The sequence below is a fragment of the Elephas maximus genome, chromosome 8 (assembly GCF_024166365.1).
Source record: "Elephas maximus indicus isolate mEleMax1 chromosome 8, mEleMax1 primary haplotype, whole genome shotgun sequence".
NCBI lineage: Eukaryota > Metazoa > Chordata > Mammalia > Proboscidea > Elephantidae > Elephas > Elephas maximus.
The window spans coordinates 60,207,412-60,235,223 of NC_064826.1; the positions used below are offsets into that span (position 1 = coordinate 60,207,412).

General features: G+C 38.5%; 1 protein-coding gene across 2 annotated transcripts; it reads left to right on the plus strand.

Annotated features, from left to right (window-relative positions):
* Positions 1-267: 267 nt before the first annotated feature.
* On the plus strand, positions 268-27,812 carry STEAP2 (STEAP2 metalloreductase). 2 transcript variants are annotated; one of them, XM_049893641.1, is made up of 6 exons: positions 268-549; positions 13,831-13,935; positions 14,712-15,236; positions 17,596-18,123; positions 20,875-21,039; positions 23,524-27,812. In XM_049893641.1, exons 3-6 carry the CDS (start codon positions 14,745-14,747, stop codon positions 23,809-23,811), a joined length of 1,473 nt encoding a protein of 490 aa, XP_049749598.1. In that variant the 5' UTR covers positions 268-549; positions 13,831-13,935; positions 14,712-14,744; the 3' UTR covers positions 23,812-27,812. The 2 variants fall into 2 exon arrangements, with proteins under 2 accessions (XP_049749598.1, XP_049749599.1); XM_049893642.1 differs by lacking the exon at positions 13,831-13,935.

Sequence of the window (27,812 nt, forward strand, 5' to 3'; positions counted from 1 at the left end):
CCACAGCTGCTTGAAAAGGAGTCTGTGGGAGACGACACAGGAGCCTTACGGGCGGGGATGGTGGGAAGGGGGAGCAGGCAAGCGGCGACGATCCAGCTGGTCCCAGTAGGGGACAGCGAGGGGTCAGCCAGGCTCCCGCCTGCCCTTGCACTCCTTATTGCTCTAAATTCTCCCAGCTCCCCGCAAGCCCTCCTGGGACCCCGCAGCGAGCTCCCCGACTCCTCCCCCGCGTTCTACGGCTTCCCCCCGCCCCCTTCCTCTCCGCGCTCCCCGGCCGGGCTCGGGGCTCGGCGCCTTCCCGATGCGCGCCCCTTGCGGCGCGTCCCCGCGACGCCGGCCTCCGCGCACCGCGCTCCCTCCCTACTGTCTCGTTGATCCAGCCCCGGGAGACCGAGAGCGGCAGGAGCGCGGCCCCCGCGGCAGCCACCCCGCAGCCTTCGGTCGGAGGTGCAGTCTGTAGGCCCTGGAGCCCTGGCGGGCCCTTAGAGAGTCGGCGCCAAGCCCGGAGAGCTTCAACGCTCGCCCCTGCCTGGGCACGGAGGGCCGGAGGTGAGCAGGTCGGGGACGAGGTGGCTGCGGCGGCGGAGTCCAGGGTCTAGATGCTGTTGGCGCCACGCGCTGCATCCATCCTCCTCGGACTCCGCGCCCTCTGCAGGCGTCCACCCTGAGCTGGCAGGGTTCCTTGATCTCCTGGCATCTTGAGGTGGGGGTGCAGAGTGGGAGGGGTGCAAAAGGGCGTTCGTTCCACCGAGTCTTTCTCCTGTCTCTCTTGCTCTTCCCCAAGCTCCCAGGAAGTCCTGAGGTTGAGGTTGGGCCCAGGGGGCAAGGAGAGACAGCGTCCTAGGTAGGATGCGCTCCAAAGGGAAAGGACAGGCACAGGTTACCTTCGCCTCCCTGATAGACTATATACCACCTTGGGTTGGTGCAGCGCGTTTCATTGAAGATAAATGGTGCAGCGCTGCTTTGCAAACAGATAAGTATTTCTAGTAGTCATTTTGTTTATTACCCAATAATGTGACGGTGGTGTGTTTAGGCCATTATGTGTTGGGAAGCAACTGGCCTCTTCTTTGAGTGTCCTAAATTATCTTTGAGCCCTGTGTTCAGCCTCAGACAAAACTTGTTGAAAATTATGCCCTAAAAATCTTGCTCTTAAAATAGAGCAGCGATAAAGAGAATTTTTGTCGAGAGATTTCCATTTATTATCTCTCCCACCCCATGGAAAAGGATTGGTGTCAGTTTTTACTCTCAGGCAGTTAGTTTTTAAATGGAAAAACTTATTCCAGGCCATGGTTAATTATCGTTCATCACTGTCAGAGAAGGTGGGAGAAACAGAATTCATATTCCTACCCGCATCCTCATGACTTAGATTGCATTCTAGGCCCCTTAACGTCCCCAAGGCTAGGAACCTTTTTTGTTCTCTCTCAGCAGCTTCCCCCACAACACACACACACTTTCACACTTTTCTCCCTTTTTATTTTTCGTTGTGTTGCTCTTTATTTTCCTTCTTTTTCTTTTCTCTAAGCCTTTTACTCTGCATCTCTTTTGCTTCAAAGCGTAAAAGCTATTTAAAGAAGAAAAATATCCATCCTAGATATTTGCAGAATATTTAGAAATATAAGCTGAACTGCATATGCTGTCATTGGTTTGGCTGCACATTTCTGCCTCTTAGCCAAAGTCAGCCTTTTGGGGTAGGGGAATGAGACAATGTCAGTAATGATAAATTGAGCTACTTGTGCTGGAAGGAAATGAAAAGCTTTATCCAAATCAGTTTTTATTATAGTGGTGCCATATAAAATGTACTTGTGGTGAATGAGCATAATTGTATTTTAATAATAAAAAAATAGCACAGATGAAGATGAATTTTTAAAGAACAAATTATAAATGAATTAGGAAGTAAGAAAGGATACACCAGAAGTTTGAAAGACTAGGACTGTAGCTGTGATAAAGGACAAAGTCAAGACATCAGGAGATGCATTTATTCCCTGCCTGGCCAGTAACCATGACGTTGAACATCACCTGGTCCCTCTGGAGCTACATGTCTTAATCAGCAAAAAGTGGGATCTGACTTAGAATCCTATTACGTTTCTTTTGGTCTCGACAATTTTTGATGCATTCAATAACAAAGAATATTTATTGCGTTCGCATTTACTGTGTAACAAGCACTATGCTAGGCCGTGATGAACAAGACAAACGTGGTTCTGCACTTAAGGGGCAGATTACATTCTTCTTGGGGAGGGGACTAGTAACCAGTAAGGAAATAATTATAGAAAATGGTAACAAAGGAAAATTAACAGGGGCTGAGAGGGAAAAAAAAGCAAAAATACAAAACTGGAGTGAATTATTCTACTAAAGAGATGCAGGGACAGCATGTGCAAAAAGCCCAAAGGTGGGTAAGTGATTGGTCTTTTCTGCTCCAGGTGCTGAAAGGACAGTATGGCAAGACCACAGGGAGTTAGGATGAATTTGGAGAGGTGAGCAGGAGTTAGCTAGTTCAGGGCTGGTCAGTCATTGTCTTAGGCTGGGTTCCCTAGCGAAGCAAAACCAGTAAAGTGTATAAATATATAGAGAGAGAATTATATCAAGAAAATGGCTCACGCGGTTGTAGAGGCTGGAACTTCCCAAGGTCCATGTGGGTCAGGCTGTAGGATTCTCCTGAATCACGTAGCTGCAGGGGCTGGCAAACCCAAGATCAGCAAATCAAACAACAGGGCTCTGGCTTGCAGGCTTCAAAGACCAACGAATCACAAGATCATCAGGTAAGATGGCTGGTAAGCTGCTAGCTCAAGTCCCAAGAATCTGAGCTCAGACATACAGGAGCCAGCTGTAGGATCCAGAGCCAGCAAAAGTCTAGGAGCCTTGCCAGAGAGTCCCCTGTATTGGATGTAGGCTACGCCCCCAAGGAAACTCCCTTTCAGTTGATTGGCTGCTCACAGCAGATCCCATCATCGAGGTGATCACATTACATCAAATCTCATCATGAACTTGATCACATCAGACGACTGCCAAACCTCTGAGAACCATGGCCCAGCCAAGTTGATACCCAACCTTAACGATGCCAGTCATGGTCAGGAATGTGGGTTTAGCTCTAAGTGCAACTAGAAGCCATTGATTTTTTTTTTTAATAGTTTTTATTGTGCTTTAAGTGCAAGTTTACGAATCAAGTCTGTCTCTCACATAAAAACTTACGTACACCTTGCTGTGTAATCCCAATTACTCTCCCCCTCCACTCTCTCTTTTCATGTCCATTTTGCCAGCCTCTAACCCCCTCTACCTTCTCATCTCCCCTCCAGGCAGTAGATGCCAACATAGTCTCAAGTGTCCACCTGATCCAAGAAGCTCACTGCTCACCAGCATCCCTCTCCAACCCATTGTCCAGTCCAGTCCATGTTTGACGAGTTGTCTTTGGGAATGGTTCCTGTCCTGGGCCAACAGAAGGTCTGGGGGCCATGACCACCGGGGTCCTTCTAGTCTCAGTCAGACCATTAAGCCCGGTATTTTTAGGAGAATTTGGGGTCTGCATCCTCCTGCTCCCTCAGAGGTTCTCTGTTGTGTTCCCTGTAAGAGCAGTCATCAGTTGTAGCCGAGCACCATCTAGTTCTTCTGGTCTCAGGATGATGTAGTCTCTGGTTCACATGACCCTTTCTGTCTCTTGGGCTTGTAATTACCTTGTGTCCTTGGTGTTCTTCATTCTCCTTTGATCCAGGTGGGTTGAGACTCATTGATGCATCTTAGATGGCCGCTTGCTAGCGTTTAAGACCCCAGATGCCACTCTTCAAAGTGGGATGCAGAATGTTTTCTTAATAGATTTTATTATGCCAATTGACTTAGATGTCCCCTGGAACCATGGTCCCCAGACCCCTGCCCCTGCTACGCTGGCCTTCAAACCATTCAGTTTATTCAGGAAACTTCTTTGAAGCCATTGATTTTTAAGGAGGGGAGTGACATCATCTGATTTACATTTTAAGATGATGTTAGCTGCACTGTGGGGAATGGTTTAGAAAGGGTCAAAGGAGAAATTAGGGAGACCCGTTAAGAGATGTTTGTAGAGTGCAGGTGAGAAATGATAAACACCTGTTCTAGATTGGTGTTAGTGGAAAGACTTCAGAAATATTGTGGAGAACAAGAGTTGGTGATGGTTTTATGTCAAAAGTGAGGGAAACCAAGGACTCAAGAATGACTCAGATTTCTGACTTGATCAACTGGGTGAGTGAGTATTGATACCATTTACTGAGATGAGGAAATTTGGGGTGAGTGGGAACAGGTCTGCATAGGAAGCAGTTTAGTTTTGAACCTGTTAAGTTTGAGATGTCTCAGAGAAAAGGCATAACCAATGCCCCTTGGGAGGAGGAAGGGGAGGGTCTCCTGAATAGAAGTGGACAGACTGGCCTTTGACAGGTGAAGTTGGTGATTGTATATTTAAGGAAAAACTAATGAGCTCAGTTGTCTGATCTTTCTTTAGCAACTTTCACCCATTTGGATGCTGATACAGACAACAGATAGCTTAGTTCTTCCGGGACTGGAGTTTTGTCAGATGAATGTGGTGGAGAACAAGAGAGATGAGAGTTGAACAAGTCACCCTTTTCAAAGGGGTGACTGTAAGTATACACAGTGGAATCTAGGTTGGGTAAAGTGGAAAGAGAAACCAGGAGGAGGTTAATGGAGTATGAGAAAGTAGTGGGATCATAGACCAGATGTCTTTCGATGTCTAGAATTATCAGTGTGAATATTTGACTAAGATTGCTCAAAGGTTAGGAGGTAGTGCTTGGAGGTATCTTGAGTGACCCAAGAGTGACCAAGATGGAGTGGAGGCAAAGAGTCATTGCCTTTGATGAATAAGTGAAGGAAACAAGAGGTCCATGGTCCATTGGATGAAGAAGTACTGGAGAAGAATGACAGCTATTGGGGTAAAGAGAGAGACCATGTGTGTACTGGAGGCCAAAGTCTCCAGAGATTGAGGATAAGCTAGAATTCAGTAGGTGATAGCATTGAGGATGGGGAGAGGGTATTATGAGTTGCTGTGAGCCTCAGAAGTGTTGGGTATTTGCAGGAGAGAAGAAGAATGGTTCAGATGTGCTTTGCAAAGGAAAGACTATACCTACCTCACTCCTGACCCTGGCGAATTATATTTCCTTGATTTAAAAAGTCAAACAGCAACAGTTGTTTTGGAGTTGATTCCAACTCATGAGGATCTCGTGTGTCAGAGTAGAATTGTGCTCCATAGGGTTTTCAGTGGCTGATTTTTTGGAAGCAGACTGACAGGCCTCTCCTAAGGTGCCTCTAGGAGGACTCAAACCTTTAGCCTTTTGTTTAGCAGCTGGGTGCATTACCTGTTTACAACTTGATAACCAAACAAATCAGTAGATTGTAAATGTGAAAATCTCTGAGGACAACCCCTTAAAGTTACTGTTATCCAGTAACTAAAAAGTCCTAGGTGTTTATATGTTAAAAAAATTAGGTTCTATTTTTCAAAATTAATATAGCACAACAGCTGTCAGGCAGCTAGAGGAGTGTTAAGGAAATCCTTCTTTTAACAACTCAAAATCTTGAGGAGTCCATGTAGCTGAGTGTAATTAAATTCCTTTACCTTCATAATACACTCTCAAGTGTTAAATGTATTTTTAGCAAGTCAAATGCCCATTCAAGAAAACTACAGTGTTGAATTTTCAAGGAGCCTATATGCTACTTAAATTACACATTAAGATTGAACTATTAAGTTGAAGTGTCACAGTATTAAGTATAAAATGGTGTGATACTACCGTTATTATATAGCTTGAAGACTCAGAAACAAAAGAATTTCATGTTGGAAGGGACTACAGGATTCAAGTACTACTTGTCTTCCATTTTGAAAAGGAAACAAATTCGGAGAATCAAGACGATTTCTGAAGTTTAGACCTATCGTTTTGCCTGAACCAGGCCAATTAAAGAAAAAGAAAACTTTTCTATAAATGGCACTGTCTCCTCAGCTATTCAATCTGCATTATCTGTGAATAACATCAGATGAAAAGGTAGAGAGACTTTAGGACCTCACTAGGCAACGTGTAGCTCGTGGAACAGCACCATGGGCATCGCCTGAGAGCTGGTGAGAAATGCAGGCTCTTGAGCCCACCCCAGCCTTTCTGAATCAGAATCCTTATTTTAACAAAATTTGATCATACTCACATTAAAGTTTGGCAGGCACTGTTCCAGAGTGAGTCAGTACACTTGCACACTCTTCTGCCAGGTCAACAGGACCTATGATGCCTGGAGAACTGAAGAAAGGAGCCTCTTGTAAGAGCGAAAGAAGTACCGTCGCTGGAACATTCTGGATTTTGAATGTTTTGAAACAACAGGAACAAAGTGTGCTATACAATGGAATGACACATTTTAAGAAATAACTTTGCTTTCCCAGGAAGTGAAGAGAGGAAATTGCAAAATAGTGAGTGGACCTTCTGGCACTGTTGCTGCCTGAGTCAGAAAGAGGAAGGGACCACACATCCATATTCTTCAGCTTTCTGTATTCAAGGGAAGTTATCATCTCCCTAGTGTTACTATTATTACAAACAACAATGTAAAAATGGACACAGTTGAGGATCAAAAAGCCTCATCTATTATCTCCAAATACCAAAATAAGTATTAGGTTGAATCCTGAATGTTTTAGTAGTTTTCAGTCTTGGATATTAAAACCAGAGCTTCAAATTGGTTCATTCTGGTTAGAAGCCCTGCTAAGAAATTTGCTTTTCTAACAAGTTCCCAGCTGATGCTAATGATTCTGCCCTAGATGTAGGAGAAATGCAAATTTCTCACCAGGGGTTCGAACCAGAATGAACCGTTTTAAAGCCCTGGTAAACCCGTGAAGATTTCTAAAAGCTGCCCAGGCTGAACCAGACCAATTAAATGAAAACCTGGTTGTTGGCGGGGGGGGGGGGGGGGGGGGGGGGGGCGTGTGTGTGTAGCTAGGCATCAATATGTTTTAAACCTCACCGGGTGATTCCAATGTGCAGCCAGGGTGGAGAACCACTGCTTTAGTAAGTTGTTCCGGACCCTTGTGGAAGGAGACGGCCCTCAGGTTACCACCCTGCCTCCACCTACCAAAAAACAACGGGCCCCTCCACGACTTCCATAGTGCCAAGTGGGAGTCAGCAAAACTCACGTCACACTCTTACCTGCCAGTGGGGTTTTCAGGACATCAAGAGAATTAGAGTTTTTTTAAAGAGGACATTATTAATGACAACTACTATTGATGGAAATGTTCTAAAATTAGATTGTGGTCATTGTTATACCACTCTGTAAACTTACTAACATGATTGATGTGTCCACTTAACATGGGTAAGTTTTTATGATATGTAAATTATGCTTCAACAAAGCGTTTTTTATGTTACTTGTATGCTTCAGCATTCATAATTACATCCTATTGATTATATATTCAGGAATCCAATGCCTGTTTTCAGTTATTGGAGTGTGAACACCTAGCCAAATACCTGGTAGATAGGGCTCTATAAGACATTGGATGGGTGAGTGAATGGGGATGGCTGAGTAGATGGATAGGTAAGTATCATTACCATCTTTGTGGATTGGTCCCTGTCATGGATGGAATTGTGTCCCCCAAAAATATGTGTCAACTTGGTGCCATTTGTAACAGCAGACATTTGTAACCTGTTATATAATGTGGCATTGAAATCAGGGAAATGGATTTCTGTAGAGGCAAGAATGCCAGGCCTGTCACAGCAGACTGTTTACACTTGAGTTACTGCAACACAGAAAAATGGTATCTGCTGGTCAATAAACATACATATCCTTACCTCAGAGTACCATCTGCAACAAGGTTATCAGATGAGGAAATTATTCCAGTCAGGTTATAGATGCTAAAACCAAAACAACCCACTGCTGTTGAGTCTATTCTGACTCCTAGTGACCCTGTAGGACAGAGTAGAACTGCTTCATGGTTTCTAAGGCTATAATCTTTACAGAAACAGACTGCCACATCTTTCTCCTGCAGAGCAGCTGGTGAGTTCGAACAGCCAACCTTTTGGTTAGCAGCTGAGTGCTTTACCACTGTGCCACCAGGGCACCTTTGTAGCCACTAGTCCCAGCGTTATCTTAGACACGCTCCCTGGTTATGTTAACATCCGGTGTTATGAAGGCTCAGGTATACACAGGACACATAACTCTACTTGAGTAAGCAGGCCACACCTGTAGGGTGGATGGAGGGATGTGTACAGGATTCTTCTCTGCTGCATACATAGGAGAAAAATGTGTGGGGATATGTTGGGAGGATATTGTTTTAATTTATTGAAGAGGATCCTAAAATTGTATTTAAGTCCTTGGGTAATAAAGTTGCTGTTTTATTAATTGAATTCCTAGACTAACCTAGATTTAACCAGAAGCCCTTTTTTTTGTTGTTGAAAATCTTCCTAACTTTAGTTGGGAGTACTTTCCTGCCCCAGTAATGGCAGTTTCATATACATATAAAATCTTGTTTGGTGATGTAACCAAACTAAACCCACTGCCATCAAGTCGATTCCGACTTATAGTGAACCTATAGGACAGGATTTCCAGGGCTGTAAATCCTTATGGAAGCAGACTGCCACATATTTCTCCCGCAGAGTGGCTGGTGGGTTTGAACCTCTGATCTTTTGGTTTGCAGCCAGGTGCTTTAACCTCTGCACCACCAAGGCTCCAAAACCAAACCTGTTGCTGTCCAGTCAATTCTGACTCAGAGCGACCCTGTAGGACAGAGTAGAACTGCCCCAAATGATTTCCAACAGTGTAAATCTTGACGAGAGCAGACTGCCACATCTTTCCCCCACAGAGTGGCTGGTGGGTTTGAACCACTGACCTGCTGGTTAGCAGCTGAGCGCTTTAACCACTGCACCACCAGGACTTCTTAATGACTTAGGATCTAGAAATATCTTGGAATCATATCCATGTAAAAACATTGCATACATACCAAACCTGGGAAATATCTTGGAAATTACTTGTTTTTTCATTTTTCTCATTAAAGTTCTGGTTATGTGAGTTTTTAGAAAGCTTGGAACTAGTCTGTCAAGCTTGAGCTATAACATAACTATGTATTTCTTTTGTGAGAATTATTTGGTTGGTTCTATAAAGCATGAACACAAAGATTCAGATTCGACTATGAAATACTAATAAATCATTTATAATTGTGATAATTTATTAACAGAATTTCAAAGAATAAATCTATATAGTTTAAATCACTACACTCATTATTGTTGGAAAATTCTTTTCAAATAAAGATACATACCAATTACCCAAGAGTTTCAGCTGAGCAACGGAATTTAATAGTGTGACTAAAGTGGATTTTAATATTCAAACGAACAGTGAATAGTGGCTGGACTGTATTACATTAGGGCAGTTTTTCTCAAACTTTAATATGAATCAGAATCAACTGAAGGCCTTGTTAAACCACAAATTGCTAGGCCTCACTCCCAGAGTTCCTGATTCAGTAGGTCTAGAGTGGAACCTGAGAGTTTGCGTTTCTAACCAGTTTGCAGGTGATGCTGATGCTGCTAGTCTGGGGACCACATTTTAAGAGCCACTGTGTTAGGGAATGATGTTCTTGTTTCTCAAGCAGAATTGCAACTTTGCTTTTAGGGTTTTCTGAAGGGCTTAAGAACTTCCAAAAAACAAAACCAACAACAACAACAAAAAAAACCCTTTCCCCCCCGAAGAAATGCATTTATTATCATAGTATAAGTAAATAGTTTGGTTTTGTTTGTGTAAATACCAAGAGTATTTAGGGCTTATCTTAGTGCAGCCCAAAGTTTGTGAAAGTAAAAATTGTCACCTACTTAAAGAAAATTAGAATGCAGTATTTGATATTTCATCTCCAGAATGTGTCCCTACGCTTTGAGTACTGCTTAACCTAACCTCAGATGTCTTTTGTTGCAGGGGCCTTGCTCCTGGGTGCTTTCCTCCTCTCTCATAATAGGCTTTTTCTCCAGAAGGCTTAACAAGCACTTTAACACAGCTTCCTAACGTCTACCAGAGACATAGTCTTCAGATTTGGGGATTTTACAGACGAATAACTTAAAAAAAAAAAAAATTGGAATCTATATAGGATTGCCAACTAAAACAACTGTCGTCTATCGCTTTCTTTTATTTTTAAAAAATGGACATGTTGACTGCCAGAAGTAGGAGAAAAGACCTGACAATCTGCTCCCATAAGGATTACAGCCTAGGGAACCCTATGGGGCAGTTCTCTGCTCTGCAGGTTGCTATGAGTCAGAATCAACTTGACAGCACACAACAGCAGTTTTAAGCTAAAATGAATCTGTAGGAGCAGTCATCAACTTGGATTGAGGATGTTCTGTGTAGATTAGAGATGATTTTGTATATATATAAATGATTTAGATATGCATATGTAAAACTTGAATAAGAGAACATGATATAATATTTCCTCACCGATCTTCTAGAGTAACTTTGCTCTGACCATACAATCTAGTTCTTAAATTATATGCTGATGTGAGGTTTTTCTCTGCTTTTGACTCTAAGCACATCCTGTCTTTCCTAACTGGAGTGTAAATTCCTTGAGTAATCACTAGGTGAGAACTATGCCTTCTCTTGCCCTTTACCTCTTATGTACAAAGCACACAGTGGTCTGGATAAATTCATGCTGGGTCACAGTAGGGTAAATTTTTCTTAGGCTTCAGTTACATCATTCCTTGGAAATGTACAATGTAAGATGTTTAATTTTTCTTAAATTGGTAAACATCTCTCAGATGTTATCATTATTCATTTTTTATAACCCTGTTTTTCATTGCTATCATAAATAAGAACTTCAGCTCAGCTGTTAGCCAAATGATCCAGAATGCTAGATTAGCAAATTATAAACTGATGAAGTTTTACTCCAGTGCCTGAGCACTGAATAGTTTCCCATAGCTTCTGGGAGATGAATTGCTCTTAGGTCTATGTTTAGGTGAGTCAAAGAAGATACAGACATACTTCGCAGCCCTTTTTTTTTTTTCACTCCCCACTAAAAAACATACTTACCTTCACGGTGTCTACAGAGTCCTCATGGCTTGCTATCTGGGGTTCTTCAAGAATTATACAGTAACCAATCATGTTTTGTACATTAATAAACTTAGATCTTTGGTTAATTTTGTTTGAAAAAATGAGAAATGTTTCCATCATATTTTATCTTCTGTGTAGCTGAAACAAATGTATAATTTTGGATTTACAAAACTATCTTGAACTTAGATTCATATTTTAGCTATTTAAAGTTAGTATTGTTTTTTAAAAATATAGTTACAAGTGATATTTGGAGCTGCTAACCAGTTTTAAAATTGCACACATAATGTTTGCACTGCAGTTTTAGAATGAACAGAGGTTAGAAGACTCTTTTGAATCCTGGTTGTGTCATTGTAAACTGTACTATCTTAGGCAAGTCGCTAAAGTTCTCTGAGCTTCTGTTTGCTCATCTTTAAAATGGGCATAATAATATGTACTATACAGCCATTGAGAGTTAAATAAGATAATGTTATATATGAAAACATTCTGAGTTATGAAATAGGACATAAACATAAGGTATTATATGCCTTTTAGCAGTGTAAAGATAGTCCATCTCTCGGATCCATCAAAGGCTAGTTTTGTTTTTTCTCTCGTGGATGCTTAAATTCCTTAAAACTAGTGAAAAGAGTCTCATTTATTAGGCTAACTTCTAATGGTAGCCAAAGCCACACCATTAAAAGATTCCGTTAAACCTTGCCATTAGAAATAGTGTGAATAAGGCTCGAACATGTTTGAGCAGTGTCACTCATTAACACGTATGAAATACATTGTATAACGAAGGGGGAAGGGCCATATAGGTGACGCTTATTAGATCCTGATGTATTTTTACATGTTCACATTCTGATTTACAGGAGTTTTAACTCGGTTTATAATATAACTGATGTTGTTTTCTTTTTAGTTTGAAAAGGCCTTGATGATCATGGTTTATAGATTAAAAAGATTTTACAATTCTAATATATTGGGAGATGGCTACAGTGCCTATTCAGAAGAACTCAGGACTGGGATACAGGATACTTGGGTTGATCTGTGTGAGTCTATCCTCTCTATTCGTACTTAGATAACATATGTGATTAATGGTAGGTAAGTTGGTCACTTCACCCTTAGTTTTTGAATGGGATGACCATTGATTTTGTGACTTATGGTTCTTTTAACTACTCCTGACTCCCAAGATAACCAAAGATGTCTCCAGAGGGATGTTGACAGTTTTATCAAGCACTGCCCTGATGCCTCTGACTCCCAGCCTGGCCTGCAGGGTACATGGGAGCACTCTAAGGGAAATGTAGATAATTACCACCCTTCTGTCTTGAAAGGTGTCTCGTGAAATTAAATGTATGTACTAGATTAAAAAATGGTGAGTTTTCTACTTTCCCAGAGTCTGACTTAGACATTAAGATCACTAGGTAACTCTGAGGAGCAATGAAATGGCCAAAGAAGGAGGAATGGTTCTCTCGTATAAATACAACCATAACTCTTGCACCTCATCCACCATACCCAAAGAATATTCCTTTTCTTAAGTTTCTTATCTGTTGCCATTGAGTCCATCCCTACTCTTAGTGACCCTATAGGACAGAGCAGAACTGCCCCACAGGTTTTCCAAGGCTGTAAATCTTTACGGAAGCACACTGCCACATCATTCTCCCCTGGAATGTCTGGTGGGTTCGAACCACCAACCTTGAGGTTAGCAGCTGAACACTTAACCACTGTACTACCACAGCTCCCATTTAAGTTCCTTACATGCACCCAAATGATACGTGCCTTAGCTAGACTACCTAGGTTCTAGTCCTGGCTCCCTCATTACACTCTCTAAGACCTTGGGCAAGTAAATTGTCTTCTGCAACTCTCAGTTTCCACACCTGCAAAGTGAGGATGGCAACAGTAGCACCTGTCTATAGGGTTGTTTTGGGGATTCAAGTGGTTAATAAATGTGAAGTACAGGGCAGAGCTAGATCATAGTATTTACTATGTAAGTATTAGCTATTATTACTATAACTAATTATGATTTTTCTAAAATAATCATCTTTCTAAAGATTATTATTATCTTTCTAAAGATTGATTTATGGATGTATTAGTGAGTCATTGAATGTGACCTATTTCTTGGGTAGAAAGTCAAGTTTTCCTGGCTGCAGTAATTTCAAATTTCATTTGGTAAAAACTCCCAAAGTATATTTTTTGAGACATTCAACCTGTGCCTGTAAAATTCATCAAATCTTCCGAAGCGATCCACATCTGCTATTAACATAAAAGAAATTGTGCAATGAGGATGGAATGGAAAAGTATTTTTCATTTAGACCCAGCAGCCACACTGATTCATGGCAATCTGATTTGTGTTTTTGAGCAACTTACTACCTATTACAAAACTTTCATATGTTAGTCATTTAAATAACTTGACAATTTTTTCCAGGAACAACTGCATCATATTCTATGTAGCTAATAAGTAAAAGGAGGAGAAAGAGATTTCATAAGTGTTGTGCAATTTAAGACCATAAATACAGTATTAGTCCGCTTTTTGATGGAAAGCCATTTTTGTCAGTAAGTTATAGATCTAGGGTGAATGATAGAAGTGTATGGTATTTAATTAATCCTTTCGTATATTTTGATGCCCTATTTTTCTTAAAGTATTACTTAACTTTTTTAAGGGCCAGGAGTTTTTCATTAGCTGTTGTACCTTTCTCTCATAAATTGACTCAACGTCACTAGCGACTGAGGTATAAAACCCAAAAACCAAACCCAGTGCCGTCCGACTGAGGTATATAGGATAGTTTATCTCTACCCTCAAATTGACACTAGTCAGTTTTGGTTTAAACAGTTCTTTGCTTTTTGTAGTTTTTTGTCTCCTGTCATCGAGTGAGCTGTCTCATCAAATCAAGGTCCTTCTCTCTGCTAGAGCAACATTTCTGATTTGCTGCCTCGGATCTGCTGCGAAACTGGGTACTCATGCTTGTTAAAACTATGTTTTTAAAAAAAAAAGCTCTGGGTAAAAACCTGAGTCTCTTTCCTTTTTTACTACTCAGAGAGGGATCCACAGACCAGTAGCACTGGTGTCACTAGGAGCTTATTAGAAATGCAGAATCTGGGCCTCACTCCAGACCTACTGATTCAGAATCTGCAGTTTTTATTTTAATTTCTTGACTTTTTTTTTAAATGATTACTTTCTATATATATAATTTATTTTTGTTGTTGAGAATATACACAGCAGAACACACACCAATTTCACAATTTCTACATGTACAATTCAGTGACACTGATTACATTCTCTAAGTTGTGCAATCACTCTCATCCTCCTTTTCCAAATTGTCCCTCCCATTAACACTCACTGCTACCTTAGTTTCCTATCTAATCTTTTGAGTTGTTGTTGTCAGTTTGATCCCCTATAAAGCACACTGCTCAAGGCAGACATTCTTTACTAGTTAAGCTAAACTATTGTTCGATTTTAAGAAGACTTCAGGGGGTATTTTTGGCTTCACAAGATTCCCAGGTGACCTATGTGCACGTTAAAGTTTGCGAAGTCCTGCCGTAGCACATCACCTTTGTGACAGTTGACTTTTCTATTTAGAGATCCTTTTTTAGCTTACAAATTATGTCTTTTTGTGTTCTAGCTTGACAAAATATTTTACCTATGAAAATGAGGAACAGTATTATAACGTCTGAAAGTTTTAATGTCTAGTAGTAAACAATTGATGACCATTTTGTTTTCTTCTCCCTAGGACACTCCTGGTGATCTTGGAAGAGTCCTTGTCATGGAATCCATCTCCATGATGGGAAGTCCTAAGAGCCTTAGTGAAACTTTTCTGCCTAATGGCATAAATGGTATCAAAGATGCACGGAAGGTTACCGTCGGTGTAATTGGAAGCGGGGATTTTGCCAAATCCCTGACCATTCGACTCATTAGATGTGGCTATCATGTCGTCATAGGAAGTAGAAATCCTAAGTTTGCTTCTGAATTTTTTCCTCATGTAGTAGATGTCACTCATCATGAAGATGCCCTAACAAAAACAAATATAATATTTGTTGCTATACACAGAGAACATTATACCTCCCTGTGGGACTTGAGACATCTGCTCGTGGGTAAAATCCTGATTGATGTTAGCAATAACATGAGGGTAAATCAATATCCAGAATCCAATGCTGAATATTTGGCTTCATTGTTCCCGGATTCCTTGATTGTCAAAGGATTTAATGTCATCTCAGCTTGGGCACTTCAGTTAGGACCTAAAGATGCCAGCCGGCAGGTATGTATTTTTAAAATTTTAATCTGATATTTTGTAAATAGCTAAACAATGATCAGACATTTAAAAACCAAATTCTGACACTCTCCAATGATTATCATTTTGCACACACAGTGTGCATTGAGTCTGTCCTTGCTTCCTCAAAAATAGAAACAGTAGCAAACAGGCCTTTTTCTTTACCTTCACCATTTCATCCATCCATCCCGTACTTTTCCTCCCTCGCTCCCTCTCTTCCTTTCTTCTTTCCTTCCTTGTACTATTTCGTAACACAGTATTCCATCTCTGTATGAAACAGCATTTAATATCCTCAGTAAGAGTAAGAGTGCTTTAGAAGTGCCTTCTTATTTTACATAGATTAAATATTCATAGAATTTTAAATAGTATAATTTTAAGTGTAGGTTTTCATCTGTGTGGGAAGGTAGATTTCTTAGGTTCTCTTTCAGCATGGGACTCTATGGGTAGTGCTTTATTTAGTTCAACTGGAGAATAAAGCAGACGGGGAGCCTGTCGATGCCTTGGTAGACTGAGAGTCTTCATAAGTAAACATGTACAATAAATACAGCATCTTAAAAATGTTTTAAAGACGTGGTTGTGCCTTTGTAATTAAGCGTGATGATAAAATTTATTATTTTTGTCAACAAAGCAGCTGATTAGATGCCTTAGAATATAAATTTAGGCATTGTAACTCATCAGTGTAGCTGCATATCAGAGCCGTGATAATGATTCACTTTCAAGTCCTTTAAAGAATATATACTTTCTGCCTTCCTAGAGGGTTTTCTGAATCTTTTTCTTTTTTTTCCACATCTACCAAGTTTTGCAAATTAGAGCTGGTACTTGTGAAATGTACCTGATTTAATCCTTTACTTATATTTGCAATAATTTTAACTTTTTAAACAGAAAAAGTGTTGTGAAACAGTGAGTAAATTTCACATGAGTTACAGAAATAGTTCCATTTGTGTTTTATAGTCTTTGTACCCTTAATTTGAATGGTTTATACTTTTAGATTTATTATAAAATTTTGTAATCTTCTAAAGTTTTTCTAAATAAGTAAAAAAAAATTATTCCCCCATTGTCACACTGTAATAAATTAGAGTGCTTTTTCTTGTTTCTTTAGTATAAAAGAAACTTCATTTGAAAAGCTCATGAACTTTTACATAATAGCATAGGATTTGTCATTTATCTGGCTACTCTTAGCTAAAATTAACAATCTAAAGAGCTCCACACTGGCATCGCTAGGTAAATAAGTTCCGCACACAGATATTTTACTGTTCCCTATTTTAGAGCCCTTGTATAAACATCATTAAGAGTTTGTTTTCACCAAACATTACCTGGAGGCTTTATAGCAATATTTTTCTAGCCCTAAGTGAGATAACCTACCCATTAGTAACAGTGATTCACTCCATCAGTAAACTTGGAGCTCAAAAAATGTTTGTTGAAATCTCAACAACAATATTACGTAGTTTTAAAAGCCCAGCCTCACCCCCATCCATCATGTCTTTAGAGTTCCAATGGAAGTAACATCTTAGTCTTAGAAAATGGTAATTACTAAGCCTTATAATGCCATTTTTTTCCTTACCAGGTATGTTGTCATCATTTAGAAATGAAAGAATTATTATATACTGACCAATGTAATAATATACCAAGATTATCCATGTTTTTTCAGAGACATCTAGTGAATTGGTTTCTAAGTATAAAGAGAAATTATATAACTAGGACAGCATTATGATATAATTTAGGGGTTTTAACAGCAAATGCCACCACTCAGAGTCAGTGCCTATCTTTCCTCTTCCTATATACGTCTGTAAAGGGCAGCACTTGCAGTCAGTCTGCTAGGCAGGATCACCAGTCCTAGAACCACAGCCCAGAAACAAAGCTGGGGGAGCCAGCCCCATCCTTGACCTGTTTCCTGAGTGAGTCATTAGAGAGATGGGGGTAGGGAGTGGGGAGGAGTGACAAGCTGCTCAGGTTCCACCTGGACCTGGACCACTGGAGGGGAGACCTTGCCTTGTCACTGCCACCAAACCACATGGCCCAGGAAATCATACCGTTTTTTCCCTCTGCCTGCCTTCCTCTGAGGACTCCCCAACCCCAGGTTCTAGCTAGATTTCTGTACCTTTTATTTTCATGTCATCACATGTAGCAAAGATTTGGTTGTTTTTATGATACTATTTTAACCCGTTAATAAATAGGTTGATAATAATAGGTTAGTAAATTAATAAAGGCTTTAACTTCTTAACTTTAATAATTTACATCATTCAGATGTCATCACAAGTAATGCTCCCCAGATTAAAGTGGAGCATGCAGGCCTTGGCATGTTTGTAACAACAGTAGTAATGATGAGTTTTTCTCTTTTTTTCTGCAGGTTTATATATGTAGCAACAATATTCAAGCTCGACAACAGGTTATTGAACTTGCTCGTCAGTTGAATTTCGTTCCCATTGACTTGGGATCTTTGTCATCAGCCAGGGAGATTGAAAATTTACCCCTGCGACTATTTACTCTCTGGAGAGGGCCAGTGGTAGTAGCCATAAGCCTGGCCACATTTTTCTTCCTTTATTCCTTTGTCAGAGATGTGATACATCCATATGCGAGAAACCAGCAGAGTGACTTTTACAAGATTCCTATTGAGATTGTGAATAAAACCTTGCCCATAGTTGCCATTACTTTGCTGTCCCTAGTATATCTAGCAGGTCTCTTGGCAGCTGCTTATCAGCTTTATTATGGCACCAAGTATAGGAGATTTCCACCTTGGTTGGAGACCTGGCTCCAGTGTAGAAAACAGCTTGGATTACTAAGTTTTTTCTTCGCTGCTGTCCATGTTGCCTACAGCCTCTGCTTACCAATGAGAAGGTCAGAGAGGTACCTGTTTCTCAACATGGCTTATCAGCAGGTATGGAATGTGCTTGTTATTTAAACATAATTAGTATAATTGCTAAACCATAAGATTTAAAATAGTATAAAATTTACATATCTTGTGATAAGAAATTTCTTTTGGTGTTGTGAAGGAGGGGAAGGAATTGTTCTTAAACAATGTTTCTGCATAGGAATTAAGTGGCTAACTTAAAATCATTAAGGGTGAAAGCTGCTAACCTCCACCCTCTTTGCAAAAAAGGCAAAGAATTACAAAGAAGGGGTTTTCTTTTCTTTTTTTTTAAATTTTGGGATTGCAATGATTTCAGCATTAAACCATTAAGTATTTTAAGTTTTTATAATTGGATATGTTTCACAAAGCAATAACGTAACTCTCAGTGAACATATAAATAAAATTAGAACCAGTGAAATATAAAGAAAATGGGAAGATAAGATTAAAAACAAAAAACCCAGTGCCATCGAGTCGATTCCAACTCATAGTTAGCTCGCTAGCTGTGTCTGCACAGTTCTGTTTTGGCTTTGAGATTTCTGATAATAGGAAAAAGGAGGCACTGTTACAAGGTTCTTATTGTCAAGAAGGAGAAAAGATACTAGTCCCTGAGGTGTAGGAAAGCTTCCTTAGCACTTACTCTCCAGGAAAATCTTGTAGAGCTTCATGGAAGATTATTAAATGATGTAGTACACTACATAATTCCCGTTTTGCAAAGTAATATAAGAGACTTCACCAAGCCATTTCTTATAACAGTCCTTAAAGAAAGCTAAAGGCATTACACCAAAACAATTGTGTAAAAGTATTTACATTTTACCAGGAGCCAAGGTATGACGGTCAAAGTATGTGGCATCTAGTAGATAAGCTTGTTTGAATAATAAAGCCTAAATGCTTTGAAAGAAATAAATAAATTGGTGTCACTTAAAGCATTTTCTGGCTGGAAACCCTGGTGCCTTAGTGGTTAAGAGCTACGGCTGCTAACCAAAGGGTCAGCAGTTCAAATCCACCACGCACTCCTTGGAAACTCTGTGGGGCAGTTCTCCCCTGTCCTATAGGGTCACTATGAGTTGGAATCGACTTGATGGCAACAGGGGTAAAGCATTCTCTCTCTAAAAATGCCACTTCTTTATCTGCTTGACAAACACCCTTATCTCCTTCAAGTTGTTAGGCTCCCACATCACCTTAGTGAGGCCTTCACTGGACTCCATTTTAAATTCCGCTACCTACTTCCAACTGGTAATCCCAGTCCCTTTTGCCCTGCTCCGCTTTTTCTTTTTTTCAAAAGCATCTACTACCTCCTGTGAGTTGGAATCAACTCGAAGGCAACAGGTTAGGTTTGGTTTTTTGTAAAACAGTTTCTATTTTTCTTCATTATATGTATTATTTGTTGTCTGCCCTCTCCCGTCAGAATGTAAGCTCCATGAGCCTCTAGAGAGGTGTTGGTCTGTTTTGTTCACTGACATATGCCCAATGCTTAGAACAGCAGTGCCCAGCACACAGTAACCCAGTGCCGTCGAGTCGATTCCGACTCATAGCGACCCTGTAGGACAGAGTAGAACTGCCCCATAGAGTTTCCAAGGAGCGCCTGGTGGATTCAAACTGCCGACCCTTTGGTCATCAGCCATAGCACTTAACCACTGCGCTGCCATGGTTTCCCCAGCACATAGTAGACACTCAAAAAAGTATTTGTTGAGTGAATGAATGAACTGAGAGGGCAGGTAGCTCCAGGTTGTAGTCTCTGGGTATGCCAAGGGAAGCTATTGATTGTATAGAAATCAAACAAGAAGATGGGATGATCCTTTTTCCACAGAGAGCAATGCTGGTATAGTTGCTTCAGAGAAATAATGGTGAAGAAGTAGCCTTTTTTTTTAAAACTTTTAGGTAAGTTTGGTTAACTGGAAATGGACAAAGTTAAGCTGGTATTAAGTTAGAGGATCTTTCTTCCCATGAATACTCACTTAATTCAAAGCTTTAGCCCAAAGAGTTCCATCCTTGATGTATATACTCTGATTATATTGTTCCTATGTAAATTCACAGTTCTAAAAGTAGTCCCTATGCAGAATGCCACAAATTCAGAGTAAATCAAGTCTAACTTATTATATATATGCATTGTCAGTATAAGGAAAGACATTTGGAAAAGTACTGTATACAAATGAGGCAACTGGACCTTTGGAAAAGTATCTTAATGAGGCAATTCAAGTGGATAAATATTTGCGCTCCATAAGGCTTGGTCCTCCGGGCACTCTCAGCTTCCTGGGGGAAAAGAGGGTAAGAAAAAAGAGATAAACACAAGTACTCTGCATGTGAGGGCGGAAGATACACTAGTATACTAAGTTGAACTAAGGTCAAAATGTACCCAAATTAGTCAAAAAAATTTAAACCTACTTCTAAACCTCACTCAAAACTGAGCCAAAATTTCTATACTTCTATGTCATCCTGGAGCCCACCTTTCTGCATTTCATGGTCTTGGGACTCCAGAGTCTGTGTAACACATGATGTTTTTCAAACAAGATGACATGTTTACACCTTTCTTCTCACATGTACTCACAGAAGGAGAGAGTCTTAGTCATCTTTTTGTTTAACTCTCCCTCCCTTTTCCTTACACCTAAAAAAAACAATATCATCCAATAATAGGATCTCTGTAACAGTTTGTTGAATTGAATTAACACAACTTAGATATGTCCATATATGACTTGGTTCTTTGTATGCCAAGAGTGAACTCTGTACTGAATCAGTTAACATCCTACAAATAAAGGAAATTTACACTTCCTTTCTTGTCAGGTTCATGCAAATATTGAGAACTCTTGGAATGAGGAAGAAGTTTGGAGAATTGAAATGTATATCTCCTTTGGAATAATGAGCCTTGGCTTACTTTCCCTGCTGGCAGTCACCTCTATCCCTTCAGTGAGCAATGCTTTAAACTGGAGGGAATTCAGTTTTATTCAGGTAGGTGGGATTTTGTTTGTTTGGTGAGGAATTGGGTGGCATAGAACTTGTCAAGTACAGTTAAATTCTAAATATGCTCCCAAATAAATGACCCTCCTTATTAAAAGGGGAAAGCTAAGGTCCCTGGGTAGAGCAAGCAGTTTTTTCTCAGCTATTAACTGAAAGGTTGGCTGTTCAAATCCACTCAGTGGCACCAAGGAAGAAAGGCCTGGCAGTCTGCTTCTGTAAGATTAAAGCCATTGAACACCCTACAGAGTGCAGTTCTACCGTGAAAGCCCTAAGGTCACCATGAGTCAGAATTGACTCAACAGCAAAGGGTTTATGTTTATGCAGCTAGCTTGGGAAACATCTATTACTAGAGGCTGGCTTAGGGCTACTCTGGTTCAATAAGTGAAAGACCAGGACAAGAATACTGGAGGACTCTGATAGCACTGCCTACTAAGGTACAAAAAAACCAAAAACCAAACCTATTGCTGCTGAGTCAATTCCAACTCATAGCGACCCTACTAAGGTAAGGAAAACCCAAAACCAAAAAAAACCAAGCCCATTGCCATCGAGTCGATTCCAACTCATAGTGACCCTATAGGATAGAGTCGAACTGCTCTCTAGGGTTTCCAAGGAGCAGCTGGTGGATTCAAACTGCTGACCTTTTGGTTAGCAGCAAAACTCTTAACCACTACATCACCAGGGAGGTTATTTAGAAAAAAAGGGGGGGGGGGAGGGGAGGGGTGAGCTTAGATCAAATTTAATGCTGCAAGTCAATTTATTAGATGAATGAAGAATTATGATATATTTTGAGTCATCTTGATCTGTCCAGGAAAAAAATTCTCATTAATTTGAATTCACAGAGTAAGAAGGTCAGTCTGAATATTTAAAAAGAAATGTGTATGTATACAAATACATACACATAAACACAAGCAATGACAAACTAGGTAACTAGGTTAATGGATTAAGACAGGTGACCAGTCTTATGTATCTTTTTAACATATGTATTTAGTATTTCAGTCACGTATATGTATAAGAGCATTTGTAAAGGGACTCCTAAACACCATTTTGTTCTTTAATAAGCTGAACATTTTCCTCCAACAATATGTATATAATAAATGTGTATATTTTTTAAATATATAAACTCAACCTTAAAAAAAAACAACCTTAGACCCTGCTATATTACCACAAAATCTGTATTGGTTGTATCCAAATGGTTCACAGCACAGAGGCAGCTGAGTGTCCTTTGGTGGTACACTGAGTTTTATTTCCCTTTGCCTTTTTTTTTTTATTGGCTTGAGGTTTTTTGTAAAAGCCTCATTCAAATTAAGGACCGATCCCTTGTCTAAATTCATTTTCCTTTTCTGAAGAAAACAGAATGTGAATATTTTCCCAACTGTTAGTTTAATCACACCTGAAAAGAAATAGAAGGCCCTCTGATAAAAGGTGCTAGACGAGTGCAAATTATCATTATAAATTAAGATGAGTAATTACAAACAGAATGATTTTTCCTGCTAGAAAGAAGAGTTGATCCTTTCCCAGGAAAGTTAGACACTACTTGATTGTCCTGATGTAATGTTACATTTTATGCAACATAGACCATTTCTCAAAGTACCAAAAAAAGATTCTGACTCATTTCTCAAAGTAAGCAATTCTAAATATAATAATTTAGGGAGCCCAAGAATGGTGACCTTTTAGATTTTTAACTTGTAAACTGCCTAACTGGGCACTCATAATGATCTCATTTAATATGGTTAACAAAGCCACATGTTTGAATTGCTCTTTATATTTTATATTAATTCTACAGGGTTTAAAATTTTTACCTATCAACTTTATCCTATATGTGTATATAAATATTTGTGTGTGTACACATGAGAATTCTCTTCATTTAATTTTGTTAAATACAATAAATTTTTTCTATACATACACCTGGTGGAAAATGAACAACCTTTCTAAAGAACAATTTAGCAGTTTGTGTCAACGCTTTTAAGGAAAAGATAGATGTTTTGACCAGTAATCACTATTAGAAATCAGTCCTACGGACAGAAACTGAAATATAGAAAAAGGCTTACAGTGGCATATTTTAGAGTTGAGAAAATTTGGAAACAGACAATGTTCAACAATAAGGAATGGTTAAGTAAATTATAGCACATTCATTTGATAGAATATTAAACAGCAATTAAAGTCATATTTTCAGAGTATTTAATGACATGAGGAAAAGTTTCCTGATACGTAAGTAAAATGATCAGAATGTTCAACTATATGCAGTATGACTTTATTTGTGTAAAATAAAGTGTGTGTATAAATATGTAAATATATATGAAATATGGAAAAATGTTAAAATAGCTTAATTTAGAGAGAATAGAAAAGCACTTCAGTAATTTAACATAAAATAATTTTATAAAAACGCAAACATGGTGTACCTGTTGGGTTAATTTATGAATTTGAATCATTTGCTTCTTTCTCTTTGTTTCTTTTTCTTTCTTCCCCCACCTTAAGTCTACCCTTGGATATGTTGCTCTGCTCATAAGTACTTTTCATGTTTTAATTTATGGATGGAAACGAGCTTTTGAAGAAGAGTACTATAGGTTTTATACACCACCAAACTTTGTTCTTGCTCTTGTTTTGCCTTCAGTTGTAATTCTGGGTAAGATTATTTTACTCCTCCCATGTATAAGCCGAAAGCTAAAAAGAATTAAGAAAGGCTGGGAAAAGAGCCAATTTCTAGAAGAAGGTATTGGAGGAGCCATTCCTCACCTCTCACCAGAGAGAGTTACAGTAATGTGATGATAAATGGTGCTCACTGGTGCCCCAGTAAAGCTCTACTTAGGCCATTTTTTTAATTACTTCCTCTGTGTTCGGTAGTTTGTGTAAATGTATGTCAAATTTGCTGTGGGCTGAAATCTGTTAAATGAGGTCTCAACGAAATTGGTGGTAGAATTTTTTTCAAATTTATTTTCACAAATGTCATATTTGGCCAATATGAATTTTCAGAGTCAAACATATTGTTGAAATTTAGGTACATTTTGTTTTGTTTTGTACAACTATAACACTGTTGTTATTTAAACAAAACTGTATTTCATAATCAGGCCAAAATATTTAGTTAATAATATACACATACTTCATAATGTTAAAAACACTTTGCAAACCAGCAGAATTTTAAGATTTTAATACATTTCAATGGATATATGTTTTTTTCTGAAGCTTAAATAAGGTTTTAATTATATAACTTAAGAAATAGGAATGCATAATCGTGTATTATTTTTTAAAAGGACGTGTTATATTAGCTTCTAGGTAAGGGTAAAAAAAAATAAGGGTACATGGTAACATTTCTGTGTATCTCTCATAAAATAGGATTTGGCGACTCCAATTAATTGTATGAATCAATGTGATTATGTGAATATGCACAAATTAAAAAGGCAGATTACCCTGAAATTATATTTAAATGCATTGGAGACATGAAATACATACTGATAATGCATACCTTGTCAAAGATTTTATTCTTAATTTTGTTACAGAGCAGTTTTATTTGCATAATAATATATTGATCAGGGTGAGGATTCAGTAATATTATACCTCCCAAACTGGTATTTCTAACATAGTGCCAATCCTGGGAATCTTATAATTGTTCCTAGTTAGAGGAAAAGTATCAGCTTTACACACAAATAGTTGTCAACCAATCCATGTTGTTGCACCGTAGCCAGTTGCAGCTCTCTATAGTATGGGATTTTACTGAGGTTCACTGAGGGTTTGTAGTGTGCCAAGCACTGTTCTAAGCACTTTACTTGTACTGTCCCATTTAATACTTATAACAACGCTGTGAGGTAGATAGCTCTTATCCTCATTTTACATTTGAGGATACTGAGGGTTAAAAAAGTTAATTTATCTAAGGTCACGCAGTTAGTAAGTGGCAAAGTCAGCATTCAAGTCCAGAGGCTATGCTTTTGACCACTAAGCTATACTGTCCCTGCTCCATCCCCATGCATTATGCTTATGATGCCAGTATCGGTGCCTTCCTCTTTTGTATAAAGCCATTGACATTTTTGAGATTGGATTGTATGTGTCCAAAGATAAATGAAAATATTACAGTCATAAATTTATTACAGCTTGTGAGATAATGCACAGTTACTTACCTGGTCTGACCTGGGACATGCACCTGGAGACCCTAAGCAGTCGGGAAACCTCCCTTCCAAGGAGTGATAGTTTCAAGTAGAGAGAGGACCAGAACAGTGATAGGGAATTGCTGAGGTCCTACAGAATCTTAAAAAATCCCTATAGGGTTGGTCATTTCCTTTTCCCATCCTGAGATCTCCTCCTGCCTGCTCACCATTTGTTAGGGAGCAATTTGCAAGTGTGAAGGATATTAGGATAAGTGGTTAATTATAAATCTACTCTAGAAGCGTATAATCATCTGAATTATTCATAAAATTTTTCAGTGCTGACATTCCACATTTAAATTGCAAACTGTTCAAATCTTCGTTAGAATGCCCTACATTTTTTTCCCTATTTGTTCATTTCTTATTAAAATAGAAAGTTGCAGTCAAGATTCAATTATACACATTCCTCTTCCTGAAATTATAACATTTCTGAATTTACCCACATTAAGCATTGCTGAATCCAGCTGCCAAAAAATAGAAGGACTTTATTTAGTAGAGGCTACCTTTCCCACCAAATGGCTCTTTCCCTACTACTGCATTGGTAAAGTGTTCATGATTCTCTGTTCTTTTTTGTGTGTGTGAGTTTTAATACCTTGTACTTTAATTGAGGAAACCCTGGTGGCGTAGTGGTTAAGTGCTACGGCTGCTAACCAAGGGGTCGGCAGTTCAAATCCGCCAGGTGCTCCTTGGAAACTCTGTGGGGCAGTTCTACTCTGTCCTGTAGGGTCGCTTTGAGTCGGAATCGACTCAACAGCACTGGGTGGGTGGGTTACTTTAATTGAGCTCTTCATTTTCTTTATTTTATTTATATTCTTCCCTTCTTAATTACCACTTGTTAGTTCTTAGTAGGAATTCAGTTGGATGATAACTTTTAAGGGTAAACACTTAAAGACATAATATTTTAGTGGATGAGGGAAAACAACATATTTCCAGTACTTCCCTGTTCCTTAAATTGAACTTTCTTAAGGCCATGTTTAACTATTTAATGTAAAAATATTATGAAATTTGTTTAAAAGTTAGATGACTTTTGGAATATACTATTGCACATATATATTAAATAGCCAGTAATATACATAAGGTAATTGCTGTTGCAGGTAAATAGAGCATTTGAAATATGAAAAAATGAACTTCTGTGAAAATGTATAAAAGATGAAACTATTGTTTAAAATAGTAATAGCTCCTTTTCAGTACTAAAAAGATGAAATAAGCTTGAAGTTTTAACATAAATGTATTATATTAATTATAATTCTAAATATTTAGAAGCCTTTCCAAAAATGCAAAAATATTAACTGATTTTGAATTGCATTACTTTCCTACTTCTCTGATTGTTTTTCTTAGTTGTTAGTTTTCATGGTCATTATTTTTCTGGGTCATTTTCTGGCCTCAGAATTCTGTTATTGCTAGACCTGAGAAAGTAGTGGGACTTCAGGGCAGCAGGGATTTGTCTCATGATCTGTGTTTGGAGAAGTGCCCCTGAACAAATTATAAGAATGTAGAAAAATATACCCAGTTTTAATCCTATGAAAAAAATCAAGCAATTTTTCCTAAAAGGAAAATAACCACAGACCATATTGTGCTACTTAGCTTTTGTGTGAAAATTTCATGTCTCCTCTTTTAAGAACAGCTGAAATCATACTTAAATGTGAATATATTAATGCTATCATGTATTTTTTCAGTATATACATGGAATGTTAGCCCAGATTATATGTGAGATTTTTTTAATTTAAATCTTAAAATATTTGAAAGTATGAATAAACTATATTTGTAGGTATTTATCAGAGATAATTATTTTATGCTATACAAAGGATTGGCAAGTGAGCACCAGTGTTAAACTAACTGATTAATTTATTATAAATTAGCATGACCTTGACTCAAGGAATTTTACTTTCCAAATTAATTCTTTGGATAATAATTTAAGGTATATTCATATTATGCTACAGTCAAGTTATGAAAGTTATTTCTACAAAAGGGCTTCAGGAATATAACATATCCAGATTTTTAGTTTATCTCTTATGTAGTATGATAAAACCTTAAGGCTTTTTCATTGCCTATTGCCATTAATCTGTTCCATAATAAATGTACAGAGCTCCCCTGTCCAAAAAAGAAAAAGAGATTTAATTATAAAATTTAAGGTTTCTTATATGCTGTTTTAAACCTAGTACCATAAGTGTAATTCATAAATATTTCTTTAGGAATACTGTAAGCACTGAACTAATTATATCTGTGTCAGTTTATGAAATATACAAAACAGCCTAAAATGTCATGGTGAAACTGTTTTATAAAATCTTGACTTAGAGCAGTGCCACACTTAGTGTAATGCACCTCAATCAGTGTTAAGGTTTATATTTGTGATGTGTCATCATGAAAATGTGATGCTCTATTTTCAATTGATCATAATTATGGTGTATGTTCAGTATATGTAAGTATCTCTAAGAGAAACTAATATTTTTAGTGGAAACATAATGTGTTCATACCTTTGAACAGTGAATTTTATAAGAATGAACAGATTCTTCAATTTTTTTATCTAAAAAATTATAAAGTGCTTAGTATGCAGAGATTCTGTCCATGTGATACCAAAAAATTCTTAATTCAGCTTAACACACATACATACTGAGATTTTTTTTTTTTTTT